Genomic DNA, 19560 nt, shown 5'->3' with positions numbered 1-19560 from the left:
TGCAGGAAATCTTATAATTTGATGTTCACCTGTCACAATTTTTTTTACCTCTACAAATTAGGTATCTTCTGTGTAAAAGCGCACAAATGTGGATACATTCTGAATAAAGAATCGATCAAGCAAGCAAGCAAACAAACAATTAAAAGATATCATAAGAAATGAATCACTTTTCCACCAATTTTGGGATACAAATCAGCCCTTACAGCATAAGTACCACATTATTTAACAGTAAATAAACAAACAAACAAAAGATGGAAAGGGTAAAGAAAAACAAACTAAGTGATAGCACTTTGAAGGTTCATCAATGTATTTCCTTTTTTAAAATGTTCTGCATAGATGTGCAGATGACATTATATAATATCCATAAATCTGCATAAACTCCTAAAACACAAACTGCAGGATTTTAAAGACCTGAATGTGTATTTTGAGGACAGGAGGAGAGGCAGTGCTTCCTGAATAAACAGATACAAGTGTGTCCTTCGACTCGGTATCTTTACGTTGTGTATGCTGCCATCCAGCGGCTGCTTTGCGCTATTACATCAGCAAACTCAGTCTTTCTGTATCCGGGTCGGCGGATCATGATGGCGGCCACCGCGGACAAAACAGCCGGCATGAGTAAAATGCTGCAGTTTATGAAACTTATCGGACAATTGAAAGTGAGTTATTATAGAAAGAGAACCAAGACACCTCTATGTTGTTATTGTAGATGTGTACATATGATATGTTCCTGCAGCTTCGTGTGTTTTTTGCCACCAAACCTTTAGTGTACAGTATTTCCCCACAACGGAAAGCCAGAAAAATCTATCACCAGAAGCCAGAGATATATTATCTTTTAGGTCTGCTTACCCGCTTTACCTGCAAAAACAAACAAACAAAAAACTTAAAACTATTCCTACTTGCACTCATGACGAGTTATCAAACACAGTGAAGTCAGTATCTGCACACAGAGTGTCCCCCAAAAAACCCCTGATGAACCAGTTATGAGACAGATATCTGCATGTGTGTCACTGATGGCTGATATTACTCGCAGAGGGTGCCGCGGACCGGCTGGGTGTACAGGAATGTGAAGAAGCCGGAGAGTGTGTCTGACCACATGTACCGCATGGCCATGATGTCTCTGACCATCACTGACCCCACAGTGGACAGGGACAGGTGGGTCCCATACACCTGAAAATCAGTTTTTACACCATTATCTAAAAGGAAAGCTGAAAAACATATAAATGTTCCTCTTTTTATGTGCTCTGGGTCTCTTCCTGTTAAAAGGGACTTCTTCCTTTCCGACATGGCGACAGCTGTCGCCATGTACTTGCTCATAGGAGATCACAAGGAATTGCTCTTTCATATTGCAAGGTTTTTAGCTTGCAGTATAAAGGACCTTGACTGTTGTTGTGAACTCTTGTGTCTCCAGGTGCATAAAGCTGGCTCTGGTTCACGACATGGCAGAGTGCATTGTGGGAGACATCGCGCCATCAGATAACATCAGCAAAGCAGAGAAACACAGGAGAGAAGAGGCAAGCGACTTCATCATAAAGGAGGCAAATACTAAACTTCGCTGTAGTTGTAACTTCTCCTTGCCTTTCAGGAAGCGATGAAGCAACTAACGAGTCTTCTTCCGGAGGCTCTCAGACAGGAAATCTACACACTGTGGGAAGTACGTCTCTGCAAACATGGCATTTGTTGCTTCCTGGCCATGTGCTTTATAATCGGGATGCTTTGTCCTTGTGCAGGAATATGAAACTCAGAGCAGCGCAGAGGCCCGGCTGGTGAAACAGTTTGACCAGCTGGAGATGATCCTGCAGGCGCACGAGTATGAGGAGCTGGAGGGAACACCAGGAAGACTGCAGGAGTTCTTTGACTCCACAGCCGGTACGTCTCCAGCACGTCTATCGTAGCATTTACCCATTTTTCTACTCGCTCTGATCTTGCTGGGCTGTCTTTAGGTCGTTTCCACCACCCGGACGTTCTCCAGCTGGTCAGCTCTATGAACAAAGAGCGAGAAAGTCACATGACCAACACAGATGGCACAAAGACGTCTGAGCCATCGCAGGCTGCTGATTCGGTGCCTGAAAAAGACCACACAACGTCACACGCTTCCTGACTGTAACACGCACACAGTGAACAGGACTTCTCAGGTAGACAGAGATGCTGGATTCAGACAAACAGTCTGTACAGGGACGCACAAGCTGTAATATTGTTTTTGTTTTTTTTGTCTAAATCACACCAGTTCATTGTTTTAGTCATTGTTTTATATGTTTTCAGTTTACACACATTATTGCGTATTTTAAACCAAGACAAAGTTAAAGCAAAGACTGAAGATTTGAAGTAGCAAATGACTTTTAAGGAACCGCTACGTTTACATATTATCTAGTAACGCCATTTCTTGATCTTGTATTTGTGACAGCTTGTGTTTTTCAGTTATTTGATATACATGTACATCTTTAGTGTTTGATACTTGAATGTGAATCAGGTATGAATCTAAAAAAGATGCGCTCACACTTGGCTCCTGAAAGTAAACTTAGAGGCTTCAAAACCCAAGTTTGGCATCACATTTATAACTATGGCGAGGGCTCTCATCTTAACTAATTTGGTGCTTTAAACTTTTCACCTGTGCTGGTGTGATTAGATCTGTGATTGGCTGAACAAATAAGGTGGTGGAGTAGGTCTGATATCAGTTATTGTCAAAGATTCCTTCAGACTGATCTCAGTCGTTCTGCATTTTTAAATTAGACAGAAATTATCTGCAAACCTTCCACAGTCTCTGAGACTGACTGGCGGATGCGACTGTTTGCAGACAGCTTGCCTCCTAAAAGCTGACGTGTGCAATTATCGTGCAATCAAGCAGTTGCGTGTATGCAACACCTTCAAGCTTTGAGCAAGCATTTAATCACCTCAAGCTGCAGCTGGTTTAAGAAAATGAAAAAATCAATACCAGACACTGATAGATGGAAGGAGGTTGTGGTCTTATTTTTATTCATGACTGAGCTCTTGGCTTGCTCTGAATTAGAAGGTAGCTTTGTCGAGCTAAGTGTGTCCAGTGATTTTCTTTTGAGCTGATTTAATATCAGTTTGCTCACCAAACGTTGTCTCGTTACGATTGTGCACAACAACACATGAATTGAGCTGTGGTTTGGGTAAGGCCTTGAAGGGGACTGGCGGCGGCTCCCGGGCCTGGCAGATCCTGGCAGATCCTGGCAGAAGTGAAAGAATTGAAAAATGGCAGGTAGGATGGGGCATGAAAACAGCTTGCAGAACTGGGTGATCATATATAGATAAGAACAGGAAGTGGCGTGTTTAGAGACGTGGTCCTGGTTCTGAAATTCAGATACTTTAATGCAACAGTGTCGCTGCACCATTACATTGTAGTCCATAAATGATAGGTGTGTTTTAGAAACAATGCTGCAGATAAACGATTATTTTAGTATTCTGCAGGTATTAATGTTTGTTCTGTTTTCCTCATGCTTTTCCAGAGTGCTGTTGAAACTGTAGAGTGACATCAGGTTTGGTTCAAACAATCTTTATTATACATACTAAAGTCATAAAAACAGTTATTGATCATTCACATACAGTGTTATTGTACATGATGGTCACAGTTATGTCTTTTTGTGTTTATGCTGTAAAGACATTTATTACATAAAAGGTTTATTGAAATCAATTTTCCAAAGACAGAACAGAACGAGTTATTTTTAGTGAGTCTGTTTCTGTTTATGGATTTTATTGAATGTATTTCAAGGGCCAAGCATCTTCTCATGGGAGAGGACCAAAAACAAAAGTTTAACACATGGAAGAGAAAGTAAAAACTACAAAACACAAACGATTATTTACTGCAAATAATACAAAGACAAAGTAATGAGTTTGCCACACAGAGCAGATTTGAATAGTTGCAAAGATCATTCTCATCGTTTACGGCACCAACATTTTAGTTATAGTGACACTGAATTCAATTTTTCAGCGTTAAAATGTTCGTTAAAATCTGAGCTCATGTAGTTTCACTACATGCGTAACAGCATTCGCTGGATTAATGCGTCACATTTACAGCCAAGAATTGTGCTCCCGATGATACATCATGTCGCACTGATGCTTTTTCACATATACACCACTGCTTCCTGTAGTTGCTCTCACAGTTTGCATTTAGATATTCAAACAGACCCCAGCTGCAACTCCCAGCTGACTGCTGGCTGCGCCTCCCCAACCCCATGTGTATATCAGTACACTGAGTATATATCGTGAAATGCCGACGACAAAATGTTTTTAGATGCCACAGTGAAACCCGAGGAGCTAGATCTTCTGTAGTAGTGTAAAATCCTTTATACAAATGTCACCCAGGATGTTCAGGTTGATCGGTCACATTTTTACAGCATTAAGTAATAAAATTACTTAATTTTTTAAATCACAAACATATTTCTAGTAAAGATGTGAAACAGCAGTTTTCTGCTGTCCTAATAAAGAAAGGTAGCTGTTTTAAAACTCTCATACTGATGCGGTGTTGAACATCTACTGTCACTTTTTCCACTTGTCTTAAATTTACACATCTCACGGAGGAATCGGCCTTTTGTTTTGTGTCTGGGGAAACCCAGCTGTGATCTGACAGCCGAGTGAACTACATGAGCACAAATGTGCCAAATAGAAGAAGAAGAAAGTACCAGCTCGATATGCGGGGTTTAGGTTCAGTCTGTCTCCTGAAGTTGATGTGTAATCAGCTCAGACTCGTTTCATGTCGTGTTTCAGGTCATTTAAGGCCTATCTGCTAGCTGCTCCTCCCCAACCCAATCTCATCAACATCTGTGGTCTAACGTGGTTAGGAAACCTCTGGAGGACAGATGGCATTCATCAAATCCACTAAAAACCCTTCAACACTATAAATAGAAGGAAAACATTATAGGCTCCTTGCTCTCATTAGTCCCCGTATCATATGAGGTTTAGAGTTGATCTTTTAAAATAAAAGAAGACGACTGCAGCCTTAGGGGTCATTTTGGGTAAATGTAATTATTTAGGTTTTAAGACAATCTGTATTCTGCAAAAGCGCCTTGACACTAAGGATCAAAAGGTGTTGTGCACTGTTTCAGTCAGAGCTTTGAGTTAAAGTGCTGCGACACATCGGCAGCGGAGTTCCCGTTTAAGCCCTGGCTCGTGGTCCGGGTGGAGCCTTAACACTGCCTCTCAGAGCTGTCCATCAAGTTGTTGGTGGGCGTGTCCTGTGAGCTGGCGTGCGCTGCGGATGACAGGACGTCCTCAAAGCTGCCCCCACTCCCGGTGCCGCCAACCTTTGTCTGGGACAAGAAACAAAGGCACAAAAGTGTCACTGAAGCTGTCGTTCTTGTTCTGTGGTGCTACAGAGTCGACTCAAGGTGGCAGACTTTTACAAAGACTGAAGCTGTCGGGCATTTGCAGGGCGTGTACATGGAAACAGGAGTCATTTCACCAGCTTTTGTTCCAACTTTGCCGACCACCACAGCAGATTTCAAATCAAATAATCAACATGTGATTAAAGTACAGATATTCAACTTTGATTCAAAATGCCATTAACTGTTTAAGAATTTACATTTTCAGAGGCTCATAAAGTAACTGGACAAACTAACAAATTTGTATAACCCGTGAACATCACCACATCCTGGATAACTTTGAGATGCTCTGGTGGGCCTTTACACTTTGAAACTTCAGCTATTGTGTCTGCTTTGTTTGTCATTAAATAAGGGAACACGAGTCACCTGATTACAGAACCGCTTGTCAGTGAATTTTCCAGTTACTTTTCAGCCACTGTTTGTAATTCATGAACCGTTAATGCAGCTGTTTTGTAAAGCCTCTTGAATTAAAGCTGAAAGTCTGCACTTCAATCACAGCTTTATTGTTTGATTTAAAATCCTCTGTGATGGTGTACAGCGGAAAACATACAAAAATTGTGTCTTAGGCCAAGAAATCATGTACCAAACTGATCATTTACATCACATTTAAAGCATCCATACATGAATGAGTGAAAATGTGCTTTCAGTCAATTTGAAAACCAAAACTCTTAATGTAAACCTCTCTGGTGATCTAGTTGGGTAAAAACAGGGTCAGTTTCACAGCTTACTAACCCATGAATGTTGCTTCCTAGTACACTCCTCTGGACTCTTAGGACTTGTTTTGGTATCACTATAAATGTCAGTAATCAGTGGGTTCCCTGTCAGAGTGTAGGCTCATAATTACACACTAATTATAGTACTTTGTTTTATGCGTCAGTACTTAGAAGCTGCAACCTGACCAGCTTCTTTATGTGCAGCGTTCACATGAAATAGTTTTTAGTTTATCTTGAAAAACATTCAAAAGTGCCCCTAAATGCCTCGGATTAAGTGAGACTACTTTTAAGGCAAACACACTCTGTTTGAGGCTTTTCACATGTTATCACTTTATAATGCTAAATCTCTCTCTCACACACACACACATGGTTACCTTGATAGTGGAAACTGTGTTCTCAACTTTCTCTTCAAAAGACCTGAAGCTGGGAGAGTTTCTGTGAAAAAGGGAGGGAAAGATTATTAAAAAATAAACCACATTTTGCTGTCTTATCACATGAGCACACAATTATTTGTGAAATCCTCTTCTGAAATAGAAGAAGCTACTTTTGGCAGCGCCCTTATTCAAAAAGGGGTCATGTTTGATTTGTAAAATATTCTGAAATAACACAATGGGGGTTTTTTGGTACTGCAACACAAAAAAGTCAAAATGACCTGAAGAAGTGAGCATGTGGAAAAAAACACACCAGGTATTTTTCCAGGTGTGTCAGGGTCAGAGTGCCTTTAACTAAATACAAAGCAGTGCAAGCGTTGCATTAACTCCTAAAGACTGCACAGGATTTTTTTGTGTTAATACACAAAAACTTCAAATTTTAAATGATCATCTCACATATAAACATCTCTCTCTCACTCACACACACACAAAGACACGCACAAAAGCACAGAGTGGTTACCTCATAGCGGGCATGCTCATAGAGTGTTTGATAGAGTAACTGTCCCCGGAGAGCGTGGTGAGAGAAGAGTTAATGATTAACACAGGTTACACGCACTCACCAAACCAGAAACAAAGCCAAGAGTCAGAGCAGTGCTTAGCTGTTCTGTCCTGATGCTGTGCATGTGCAGAGTGTGACAGAGGATTACGTACAGGAAAGCAGTTACATGTCAAAAGATATGCAAGCAAGGAATTAGCAGCAGCCACTCCAGAGTTTCTCGTGTATTTTCATTAATCTCTCTTCAATAGATTTATTAAATAAAGCTATTAATTTAAAACTGAAAAATCCAATGTGGTCCTAAATTTGTTTTTTATTAGCTTAGCTTTAGCACTCTCTGCACAGGGAAGTGCAGCCACTCATGTGACTCAGTCAGGAAGACAGTTTCTCTCCCCGAAAACAAAACTGATGTGATTCTGGGCTCAGACCAGAACCTGACTGAGTCCATACTGTGCTGTCCAGTTAGTGCTATCAGCTGATCTGACTGAGATCTACTCACTGCAACAGACTCCTTACTTTGATAAAATCTACTGTGTGGCTCCTTACCCTATGGAGTTGGATCTTAGGAAGCATGAAAAAAGACGGAAAAACATTTTAGGATACTTGGACAAGCCGATGTCAGCATTACAGTCACACTCTGTCAAATTCACTTTACCAAACATTAATATCAATACAAAACTATTTAACTACAAAAGGCAAACTACCACTACTACACTTATTTTAGGTAACACAAGTAACCAACTCTTTGAAACTTGACTCTTAAAACATGTGTAAACAATCTGTGTTAGAAGAAGAAAACAGAAGAAGAACAAGGGAAACAGTGTCACAGTGACTGGAAACCCAGCTGTGGAACTCGGTTGACAAACAACAGTGTAAATCATCTTTGTAACTGTGTTACAGACTGACTTGATTTGACAGTTTGTTTCTATTAATCTACCTGTAACGTGATTTTCTGTAGGTTGTGGGTTGCTTTTTTTGGCGTCATTGGTCAGTGTTAATTGCACAGCATTAACACATGTTATACCAGACAGGCAGCTCCTATTCATATTTGCATGAACATTTTGTGGCACATCCAGTATTTATAGTTCATTACTAAATGTTGCAAGTTAAACCTTTCAACATTTTTTTGTTAATGATCATGATAGATAGATAGATAGATAGATAGATAGATAGATAGATAGATAGATATCCACAGCAAAAATATTCGAATAAGTTCATGCCCACACAAACCAAACCTGTGTAGAGTGTGAGAACATACCTCCGTGGGAACAGTAACTCTAGACCAAACATGCTGGAATATACCAAAGATAATAAGTTGTTGCTTTTCTGCAATTGATATCCTCAAAAAAGGATACATTAAATTACACAGGGAAGTACTGAAAGTATAGTATAATTTTAATTGTATAATTAGAATAGTATAAAAAGTATATAAGTACAGTATTGGTATAGAATAATTAAGTGTAATTGTGCTTCCACTTAAAGCCAAAGAAAGCCAAACTGTCTGCAGAAAAGACTTCTGATTGATTTCACCACTATTACATTATTAATATGAACTATTATTATTATGAAGCACTAGCAACATGGGCCTGGTGACATTGTGATGTCCTCACTGGGCTTTTGGTTCCTAACCTTCAAAAGCTTTTTTTGTTTTCACCTGCACATCCTGGAAATACTTTCTGCATCACCATTGCGCTGTCACGCAGTCATCTGTGCACATTTAACACAGGGACACATGCTTTCCTGCAAAACACCCCAACATTGTGTGTGTGTGTGTGTGTGTGTGTGTGTGTGTGTGTGTGTGTGTGTCCGTCTCTCAAACAGAGCAATGCAGACTGTCAGCTCAACAACAACAGAAAGTGACCGAGGGAGACAGCTGCTGCCTCGAGCCCTTTGACTCAGAAAGCAGCTTAGTGCTTCTTACATAATCTGATGCTGCCTTGAACTGTTTAGACCAAGAGTCAAAACTCTGCTGTCTGAGACACAGAGATGGGTAGCACAGATAGAAAGTGTCACCGAGCTGGTTAAAAGTGGAGGCGCACGCGGGGCAGATGGGTTCAACCGGAATGCTTGTGTAAGTTACACAGATGAGCCGATAATGGAGCTTTAAGATGATCAAGTGCCTGCAACGGGCACATTTAAATGGTATCTTTTGTGAGCTACAAGCACACATGAACAACATTTAAAGACTGAATGGTGAAAAAGTTCAAAGACTAAAGCAATTAATGGGATCAATCCATGTGTTTAGACAAAGGAAGCCTGGTTTAATACAAGATGCTCTTGACCTGTCAGCAGAACTACTAGCACAGCTTTTATTAAGATAAAATCCACTTTTAGACAAACAATGACTGAAAACCTTCACAAACAAGGGCTTCGATTCATTAGCACATATTCCTCTGCAGAAGGACGACATTTATCACACTATTTGGCGAACATGCTTCACTGAAGAGGCAAGATGACTTTAGACATTTGAAACAGTTTATCTAATCTATGTTTAAAACCGTTTGCAGATCGGGTGTCACAGAAGGCAACGCCATGTGTCCACAGAACAACCAAATTCATTGGGTGACTGTGGCCACACGGTTTGCATACAACTACTGTCACTGTTAAAGCTGTTTGGCAAGTGTGAAGCAGGAAATTCAATGAACATGTGACCATCAGTCTGTACCTCATATCTCCAATCTTCCTGGTGATGGTGCTGCCGAGCGTGCTGAAGGCTGCCGAGGTTCTCTGTCCCGCTGTGGAAAGCGTCTCTGATGTCTTCTTGTAGCTGCCAAAAAACCCCAAAACAAAACACACAAAGGTGCGTGCAGTGAAAGATAAAGACGCATACACAACACAGGCTTGTTCGGAGAAAACAAAAGCATGAACATGCTGTAATTAAAACTTGCACTACTGAGGTTTTACAGGAGCAAATGGAATAAGTCACAGTTCATGTTGGGTGATTCCTTTAGCTGATAATTCATATGTGCAATTATTTTTACAAAGCCTCACTTCAATCACTGGTAATAAAAATAACCATCTAGCTTATTTTGAAATTATTTGTTAGCGTTAAGTAAAAAGGCGAACACATCACTTTAAGGCCCTACTTTGCTTTTTTGTATTGTAGAAATTTGACATGAATTTATGTTGGGCCTGTTTGCTTCCAGATCGTCTATCACAGCTTCTCGCATGTCTGTGTTGCCCAGTTTCTCTAACACCACACATTGCTGTGGTCACCCTGGTTCATTATAGATGAGGATGGAGTCTGTGTGTAAGGTGATCTTCGGTGAAAAGTGTAACTGGATAAGAAAGCTGGCCTTCAGAGACTATCCTCTTGCTCTTCTTTGTCTCTTGCTGTCTGGATAAAAGCTCAGTGCTGACCATCTGATCAGAAAATTTGATTGTTTCTCTGGAGACAGAGACACTAAAAGATCTTACAGAAACAACATTTTGGAGATGAGAAGATGGCTCTTTAGCTTAGTATTCCCATCAAGAGACTTACCAAGTATCTTTGGAGCTAACTATTATCACCTGGTCTTGTACAGATGAATGAAAAATTAAAAGGAAAACCCAACACAATAGTATTTGGGTTCCTGCTAAGGTGTTAGGTTAATACATGCTGCCAGAACAGCTTCAGTCTGTCCTAGCATGTCTCTGAAGGTCTAGTGAAGGGATAAAAATAATTCTTATAGAAAACATTCCCGATCACAGTGATAAGGAACGCAGTGTAACAAGCACCGGATTCACATGAGATGTGGTGACTGGGCACGATTCACTACTTTTCATTTTATCCAACCATCTGGATGTTATCTTTGAAAAAAAAAACACTCCTTTTGAGATAGAAATGTAGGATCACTGGGTAAATTTGATCACTTTGCACTTAACTGCTAAACCATCATGTTTTTCCATCCGTTAACTATCCCTGCTTGTCCTACAAGCCTGAGTCGATCGCAGTGCCATGCATGCAGAGCATTACAGAACCACCAGATCTTCTTACTATGGAGGTCGAGGCTTTCTGTTTTCCTTTTAATTTGTCACCCTCTGAGATTTTTTGGAAAGAACAGAAAACCAGCACATTTCCCCAAACTCCAAACTATTCCTATTAATCTTTAAATAAGATCAACTCCTGCAGATCTGCATGAACATCAAAGCCCCGGTAAAATCAAACCTAAAACCTGCAGGGCTGCACGTTTTGTACCATTTCATTCACTATTAGGTTGGTAGATAGTTGTACACTTTTTAAAGCACACAGTTGAAATCAATATTTCTTTAAGGGAATTTTTTTTTCAGAAATACACCGACAACTTCTCTTTAAAAAAAAGAGAAGTACACAAACAAATGTTTCCTGTTACAGGTAGGGAAGTGACATTTAAAAGAAAATCATAGTACAGTACAATGACTTCCAGCTGCTAAAGGGAACATGTACTACTAATTGTGCACTGAGGACAACCATAGCCTTCAGCACTGGGTGATGTGTTTTGATCAGGTTTATGGTGTCTGTTACAGTGAGCACAACAAAGATAACAAATCACACACATGCTGTGCAGCCAGGAGCAGAACATTATGTTTTTTTAATTAGCTTTTTGATATCTGGCACTCGTTTTGGATAGTCAATGCTGGCTGTTAAGAAGAGAGAAACCTGCTCTTTGTGTGATTACTTTGAGTGTGTCCTATGAAGGGCATCAGTGTTTACAGCTAACATAAAAGCCATTCTGCCGTGTACACTTCGAAACACACACCTTATTAAGCACACAAATTCTTTCTTTGTTTCTTAGCTGTGTGATGTAGCCTCTCTCTCTCACACACACACACTGTAACTTACGCTACTGAGCTCTGCATGTCGTGCCAGCCTCTGCTGAAGTTGGTTTTGAGCTCGCTCAGAGGAGTGATGCCCAGTTTCTGTTTGAGCTCCGCATGCTGCTTCTCTTTGGAAGACAAAACCTGCCTCAGTGTGCCGATCTCCTCTTCCAGCTGGACATGCACAGAAAGACACAGCTTCTAAAGTGACTTCATAGACCGAGATAAAAAAGTCATCATCCTAATGCTAAAGATATATTTGTGTTCTTGTGTGTGTTTACTTTAGCTAACTCTTGCTGAATCTCCTCCCTCTCTTCCTCCGTCATGGAGGCGCTCAGGTTGACGTCTGACACAAAGTCTTCATCAGCCTCTCTCAGTGGCTCCGAATCTAGAAAACCTGTGTGAAACACACACAAAGGCACCATAAATGCACTTTAGCGTGTCCATGTGTGACCTTAAAACTGACGACACCCTAATGACAAGGTGTGAATTCAACATTTCAAGGTGAAAATCTGGTCTCTGACCACCAGTAAATCTGTACTTGGCGCCGATTTATTTCCTGGTATTGTTACTTGTTTTGTTGCCATCGTGTATTTTTAAATGAGCCATGTCAGAGACAATCTGGCATCCATGCCTCATTCTGCCTTTTTCTGCTTCATTGTTTTTTTGACTCTGCTTTTTCCACGTTTTCTGTGTCTGTCTCCATCTCTGATCGTGTCTCTGACAGTTATGTAATCTGAGGCTGCAGCCTGTAGTGCCCTAATCTGGCTTAACTGATGTGGATTATCGTGCTTAAACTCTGCTGACCAACACCACGGGCAAACACAAACACTAACGCACACTCAAACAAGATGGGTTGAGACTTCGGGGAGGAGAGCAAATTTTAAGTTGCAGTGATTGATTTTCAGTTTTGTAGCAAATGAAAAACATGCGCTTGGGGAAAAGCGTTGAATTGAGATTAAAGACATTATGTAAAACCTCCGCTTGCTTACAAGAGCAGCATCGCAGCCATCTGCCCAACTTACGAGCTATAAGAAATGAAATATGATTAGACAGGACAGAACACACACATAATTCAGATACACAAACAGAATGAAACAACTACAGTAAATGACGCTTTCTGATTAGCAATGTTTATTTACCTTTTAATTCTATTGAAATAATAGTTGCAGAGAGGTGCAAACACCCAAAATAAAGCATGAGCTGAAGGTGAACTCGCTTAGACTATTTTAGTATGATCCGTCTTATACTGTTGCACCATTTGCTTTTATGATATTTGTAAAGGGCTTAACAGCAGCACACAGTACCAGGAAACAGCAGGAGGGCAGTGTACACACAACGCAAGAAAGGTAAATACACGCAAGTCGTGTGTCAATGAACACTTAAAGTTATCCCTTTAAATGCTGACTCAGACGCCATTTCGACAGGATGGAAGTAAAACGTTTTCACGTACCTGCGGTGAGGTGTCCCCTCTCTTGATGTGGCCGCATTATAAGACAGGTGAGGGGACAGTGAGGTTAGTAAAGACTAATGTACTGCACTGTGTCGCCACTCTCCACTGACTGTAGTGGCTACTTTAACATATCAGCAGTTCAGTTCTTTGAAAACTAAGGTTAAAGGGGACACAGCAGCAGCTCATGCAGCAAACTCACACACAAAAACAGCGTACAGCACGAAACTCAAGCACAGCTTGCAGCAGTTCAGTCCGTTGCAGGTCTTTCTACAGTAAAGAGCTTTTTCTGCTAACATTACACAGCAGGAGGACAATGAGATTTTAAACCCCTGCGGTTTCAATAGAAGCTTTTCATGTCTGTCTTAAGTGCACTCAGAAAGCAGTGTCCCTGTTTACACAGCCTTAAAAAGCCAGGCAGAGCCCCGGTTTAGATATTTTCTACCAGAGTTGGTAAAGCTTGGGAAACAAAACACTACACAACACAACACACCATCTCTGCTGAAGTTCGTCTGCAAGGTACAGATTATGTTTTCTTTTCAAAGTGCTTTTGAATATAAAGGTAAAAACCACTGCAAGGTAGCTATGAATGACCACATTTGAGTGCTGTTCTTTACTTGTTAGCTGATGATTTTTGCAATTTTTTGGCTAACCTTGATTTCCTTTTAGCTAACTTTTTTTTAAAGACCTAAGCTATGTCTGTCTGTCCAAAACCTTTGAGGTCCACCAAAATATTGCTTTAGCTAAGAAATACCCTGGTTAAGAGTAGTTATAAGGCATCTTATGCCTTTATTTGACAGTGAAATATAGATAAGAGTGAAAGGGGAATAACCTGCAGAAAGGTTAATGTTCATTGGGTAAAATCAAACAGACAGACATTGAAAACAAGATTCAGTGTAAGATCAGGTACTGACAATCTCAATTTCCCAGGTCTTCACACAGGTCTAGAGACCAGTTGGGGATCCTCAAACAAGCAGTGGTTGCAAAGGAAAAATGTGTATTCTCTGACTGGCTGGCAAGTGGTTGCTGGCAGTCGCTAGCAAGAAACTGGTTTCAAAGAAACGGTGCTACTGCAGTAGAGGCGATGATTGGTCGCCTTCAAAGTAAAAGTTTTGCGATAATACACAGCATTTGATTTCTCCGTGTCTAATTGCTGTCACACTTTTTCAAATGTTGCTGAAGCTCGGTGGTTTGTTAGCAAGTGTTTGCAGGCAAGTCTGTGTCTTCCATGCAAACTACAGTGGACGGTGACAACCTGCTAGTGACAAAAGCAATCACAAGCAAGTTTTAGCTGTGGGACGTTCTCCGCGACTGACTTCACCTGGCAACAGCAACCAGTTCAGAAAAACACGTTTCCCTAGCAACCAGAGGTTGCCAGGTGTCAAAAACTGGTCTCTAGGCCTGTGTGACTGACACTTTTTAATTAAACAGGAGCAGTGGGCCACTAGAAATGTGCAGGCAACATCTAACAACGAGAAGATTAAACTTTGTGAAAAGTTACAATGCTAATTTCATGTTGTTTTTATAATACAATATACAATATAAAAACTATGTTCTACAACAAAAAAAACTTTTGATTGAACACTTAACATATTGTAGACACTTGGTAACAGAAAGAAAATAAATTCCCCAAAAAATTGCAGGAATTTGGATTTATTAAATTTATCTGATTGGTTAATTGTTTGATTGCATTTTCCTTGTTGCTGCTGTTAGGCTGAGTGTGGTCTATATTTGAGACTAAATGCAAACTGTATTATATACAGTGGGGTCTGTGTGTTTGCTTTTTAATTATAACCGCTAGGGATACATCCCATGTGAAATTCTAGATGGCTATTATGTTAACGTGACACGAGTGATAAACAACAGTCACTGCCACCTCTGAGTGCATTCTCATTTGAGGACACCACAAAAATCATGTATCGGCAGATACAAATAATTCAATCGTTACTGAGATAAAAGACTGAATTTAGTTTTTAATAGCTTTGTCACAGATCAGATTGCCTGATGCTTACCATGTTGCTTGTGCCAACAGAAGCCCTAGGGGTAGCTGTAGGTTTAAATGTTCAGCCAAAGTGAACGACTGATCTAATCTACAGGCTCTATATCTACATCCCTTGTCACCTGTGCTGTCCAGCTGCATATCCCAAGCGGTGGACGTGGCCCAGGTGTCAGACACTGATGTGTGACCCCACCGGCTGTCCCCTGAGGGTGAAGTTTTACCCCATTCTGTCAGGTTTTCCCCATTTTGGACGACGGAGGTAAAACCATATGAGCTTTTCCTAAGGGACTCCTCATCAGAGGGGTAAAGCTTACCTTGATTCAAACCTGAGTAAAGTCACAGTTTAAAACATGTTCAGTACCTGACGAAAACAGAATTTTTAATTTTGCAAGCAATTAGTTCTTATTTAATATTTTAGCTTAAGGAAGGGGAAAAAGGCAAAAGTGGGAAAGCTCACAGGCTGTGAAACTGCCTGTAAGCATACAGGAAGTTCCTGCAGACAGAACAGAGTGCTTACTGGTTTAAGGGAAACACAGGAATGTGAGTAATTTCATACTAAGGAAATCATCCTATCAGTCAGCAACATCTCATATAACTGCCAACGTTTTTTGCTAGTGGTTTTACGTATACAGTATATCCCTCAAATGGTTTGCACTGTAACAGAATTGCATTTTCTTCCAAAACTGATGAAAGACGTCGAAACTTCACCCAGCAGACACAATGTTAGCATTTACAAGGTTTCATAAAACCTATGGAGGCTTTTTAAAGGAGACAGCTGCATGTGGTGGAAGAAAACACAATTGGTGAGAGCTGAGAGTGTTAAATGAAACGGTAACGTTGTGTACCGCGATACCGAAACAATCCACCGAAGATGTTAAAATGCTCTGAAGGGCTGAGGTGGACCATAATTTTCTGTAGCTATGAGCAAAAACCTGTCATATTACACGTAGTATATCTTTTTCTGTTCTATTGCAGAAACATTTCGTGTGGTTTAAATGCATTCCCACATATACATTCATATTTCAGGTCTTTGAAAAAATAGATTATTTGTGATTTAACAGGTATCATGCACTCAAATCAGCCTGATCACTGCTGCTTTGGGTAAAGTTATATCAAATTCAATGAAAGGAATGACTTTCCCTTCAATTTAAGGAATAAAATTCCAGTCTTTTTGTCTTTTTACTTGTTGGTTTATTCACACAGACCAAACTCACTCATCTGACTGTTCATTAAATCAACACTGAATAACAGAAGGGCAATAAGTGCTCCAGTAATTCCTATAGACAGGCACCTTTAAACATTCTGCACCTTTACTGCTTCAGCATTGCTCAGAGCACCACTGCATGACGTGGTTTTATGCTTTTTGTGATTCAGGGTGGATTTACGGGTTTCTTTTGCTTTACTGGGAGAGTTGAGTCTTACCCTGCTCTCCCTCGTGTATGGCTGAATCAACCCATTCCTCTCCGGGGCCCATGCTGCCCCAGTCCACCACTGATCCACTCAGAACACTAGAGTACATCTCTGCAGCGGAGCAAGGCAGCAGGGTGAGGGGACACAAGAAATCCGGTTATACATGCAAACATGGAGACTTCTCCTCCCTGACAGCTGTAGTTAGGCCCAGCTCAGTGCAGGAACAGGAAACCTGACTTTTGACCCTATGTGCCACTGATATGAACTTCTCCGAGCTCTTTAAACATGATGTAGCTCCTTCTTATTATTTAGAGACCCAGACCAAGAAGAAATCAGTGCCACAGAGGGTTCACAATGGGATCTTGTATAACTTTGAAACAATCCAGAAAGAATATCTGAAGCTATTAGGCAATACAAGCTCCCTTCTTGCAGATGAAATCTCATTACACCACACTCCAGCACTACAGGAGGAAGTTGGCCAGGATAAGGCCAGTTTCACTTACAATATGTCCCTCTGGTTCCACATTTTGACAATGAGGCAAAGCTGACTGGCAAAAACAGTTTTTCCAGGGAAGAAAAAGATCACGTACTTGGGTGGAAAAACACTGAGCATACATTTTAATCTAAAAAGCATGTTTTATGGTAATAAAGAAGAATAATTTCCTCAGAGGTGGGTCTTATACAGCAACATGTGTGATTTTAGCTACTCAAAGCAGGTCATACCAGACTGTGAGGGTCTTTTAGCACTAACACTGATTTATGTCATAGGGTGCTCAGAAGAAAATTGTCTCCTTCTTTACTGTCCATTCTGTGTGTCTCCTCCCTCCCCCTGCTTTTTTGTGGGGGTGAAATACCTTTGGTCACAAGATTACCATTCGGCCCAGCGGTCATGTGGCTATGCTAAATCAGAGGCTTGGGGATGGTCATACGGCTGAAAAAATTAATTAAAGCTGGCAAACAGTAGATACTGCACATAACATTTACAGCAGTTAACACAAAAAAAATCCCTGTTCCAGACATTACAGCTGCTTGTACATGGGTAACCATGAAATATAACCAAAAGTATTGCTTTATAAAAAACAAATAAGTTGATTATAAAGTTCATATTCCCATATCAGAGTCTTTTCCCCCCTTTTTCCTCCCTCTCTAAGCCTTTCCGGCTTCCTGTTAGCTGTAACAGGTACCTATTTAGAATCAGACTGCAAAAGAATGCAATTACCTACCTGAATAAGCAATCCTTTATATCCCACACAAGCAGAGCTACTGCTCGAGCTCCAGCTTTCATTTTCACAATTCATTTGGTCTGAGCAGTCAGTCAACGTTATTTATCTATAGCTTGGAGTCACTCTGTACTCTAAAAACAACACAGATTCTTTGCACTGCTGTAGAAAACGAAAGCAATGCGTCTTCTGTAAAGCCTTTTGCAGCAGTGATTTTATCTCCTGCAGTACCTGCAGCAGACCAAAGCGCAAAGGTAGTGGACAGGGGAAGGATGGAGGGGGGCTAAGCCAATTCCTGAGGTGAATAGAAAGCATTCTGGCTTTGCAGAACTTCCACAAATAGCCTGAAAGTCACCACATAGAGGGGGTAAACAGTAGCCAGCCCAGGATTTGGTCAGGAGTTTCCATGTCGTCTTACAGTGTGCGTGCGTGTGTGTGCATGAAGCTTCTTAACTGTTGCACTGCTTCTTAAAAACGCAGCACCCTCAACAAACAGTCTTTACACTGAAGGCGCCATGCAGCAACAGATGAAGCTGACATAAGCAGCAGCAGATGCTCCGCTTTATACACTTCCCCCCCCCCCCTCTTCTCCATTCCCACAGCGACGTCATAACAGTGGCGCGTGCAACACTCAAGTTCAACTCATTATCAGATCAACTGGAAACAAAAAGTAACGCTGCGGATTCAGTTATCCCGGTCTGAGAGGTAAGAAACGGCACTCACTCACCTTGCTGCCTGGTTTCCATGAGCGACGCACAGGTGAGCTTCACAACAAATAATAATAATAAAAAAACGCGCTCTGAGTCAACAAGGATCGGCCGCACGGGCAGCTGCACCGCTCCTCGGGTCAGTCTGTGTGTCAAGTTTCCTTGGATGTCACGCGCGCTGGGCCAGTTCCCGGGCGGAGCCTGCAGCGCGAGCCAATGAGCGCGCGCAGTTTTAATGTAGTTAATTTGCTCCGTGCACAGGAAGCTGCGCTCGGTGGACACAACGAAGATGCCACAGCGACAAAGGTCCAGAAAATAAATGTGTTTGTTGGAGGTGGAGAAATATTTTCATTTTCATTATTAAAAAACAAACAAACCGGAACATAAAAATACAAATAAAGAGATAAAAATAAGGTAAATATTTAAATGTAACCATCTTGGATGTTGTGAGCTACTAGTACATATAAAGTAGTGCATGTACTACACCTCTGCACTGTCTGTGCACTTATTATTTCACTCATGTCTAATTGTACATTTTTTAATCGATTTCATTTTGTGCTGTAATTTAATTATATTTATTCATGTAATTTTTTCTAATGTATTTTTATTCCCGTGTTCAACACTTTGGTCAGTGGTTTCTGTTTTTAAAGTACTTAAGTAAAGTAAATAAGGTTGGCTTTGCTCTTACTGGTGTGTTTGTACCACTCCTGACACGACTACTCACACTTCAGTTGAACACTAAATAAGCCACTTACACTTAATGTTATTACTTGTTTTTAAGCCATTAATGAATCTGTCATTTTTTTTTCAGAATTCATTACACCGCTGTTTTAGTGTCTACTTGTTCATAGGAAATAATGAGGTTTTGGCCTTAGACTGCCCATGGTTATGTTGGCTTCACCTCCTCTGGTGCACTTATGACCCCTGCTGACATAAAACTGCAGTCACAGCCGTGCTTACACGAATACACAGACTGTAGCCACTTAAACACCCTGTCAAACAGACCTCAGAAAGAGCTG

General features: G+C 40.8%; 2 protein-coding genes across 6 annotated transcripts; one reads left to right on the top strand and one right to left on the bottom strand.

The window, feature by feature from the left end:
* The first annotated feature begins 546 nt into the window (after positions 1-546).
* hddc2 (HD domain containing 2) lies at positions 547-3769 on the top strand. The gene is made up of 6 exons (XM_085248300.1): positions 547-656; positions 1031-1152; positions 1409-1511; positions 1583-1651; positions 1728-1866; positions 1941-3769. The coding sequence occupies exons 1-6, from the start codon at positions 579-581 to the stop codon at positions 2096-2098; spliced, it is 669 nt and encodes a 222-aa protein (XP_085104426.1). The 5' UTR covers positions 547-578; the 3' UTR covers positions 2099-3769.
* Positions 3499-18713, bottom strand: tpd52l1 (tpd52 like 1). 5 transcript variants are annotated; one of them, XM_085248295.1, is made up of 11 exons: positions 18562-18713; positions 16627-16725; positions 15327-15530; positions 13209-13229; positions 12037-12152; positions 11781-11929; positions 9645-9746; positions 7526-7540; positions 6944-6982; positions 6427-6487; positions 3499-5267 (listed from the first exon to the last, which is right to left on the bottom strand). In XM_085248295.1, the coding sequence occupies exons 1-11, from the start codon at positions 18578-18580 to the stop codon at positions 5145-5147; spliced, it is 948 nt and encodes a 315-aa protein (XP_085104421.1). In that variant the 5' UTR covers positions 18581-18713; the 3' UTR covers positions 3499-5144. The 5 variants fall into 5 exon arrangements, with proteins under 5 accessions (XP_085104421.1, XP_085104423.1, XP_085104424.1 ...); XM_085248297.1 differs by lacking the exon at positions 16627-16725 and having other exon boundaries at positions 18562-18711; XM_085248298.1 differs by lacking the exon at positions 15327-15530 and having other exon boundaries at positions 18562-18710.
* Between the last annotated feature and the right edge of the window lie 847 nt (positions 18714-19560).

This window comes from Mchenga conophoros, linkage group LG15 (assembly GCF_057382185.1).
Source record: "Mchenga conophoros isolate Kocher_MC1m ecotype Shallow Benthic linkage group LG15, M_conophoros_male_GT1.1, whole genome shotgun sequence".
NCBI classification, from domain to species: domain Eukaryota; kingdom Metazoa; phylum Chordata; class Actinopteri; order Cichliformes; family Cichlidae; genus Mchenga; species Mchenga conophoros.
Note: the sequence above shows the minus strand (reverse complement) of the source record. Positions and strands in the feature narration are given on the sequence as shown.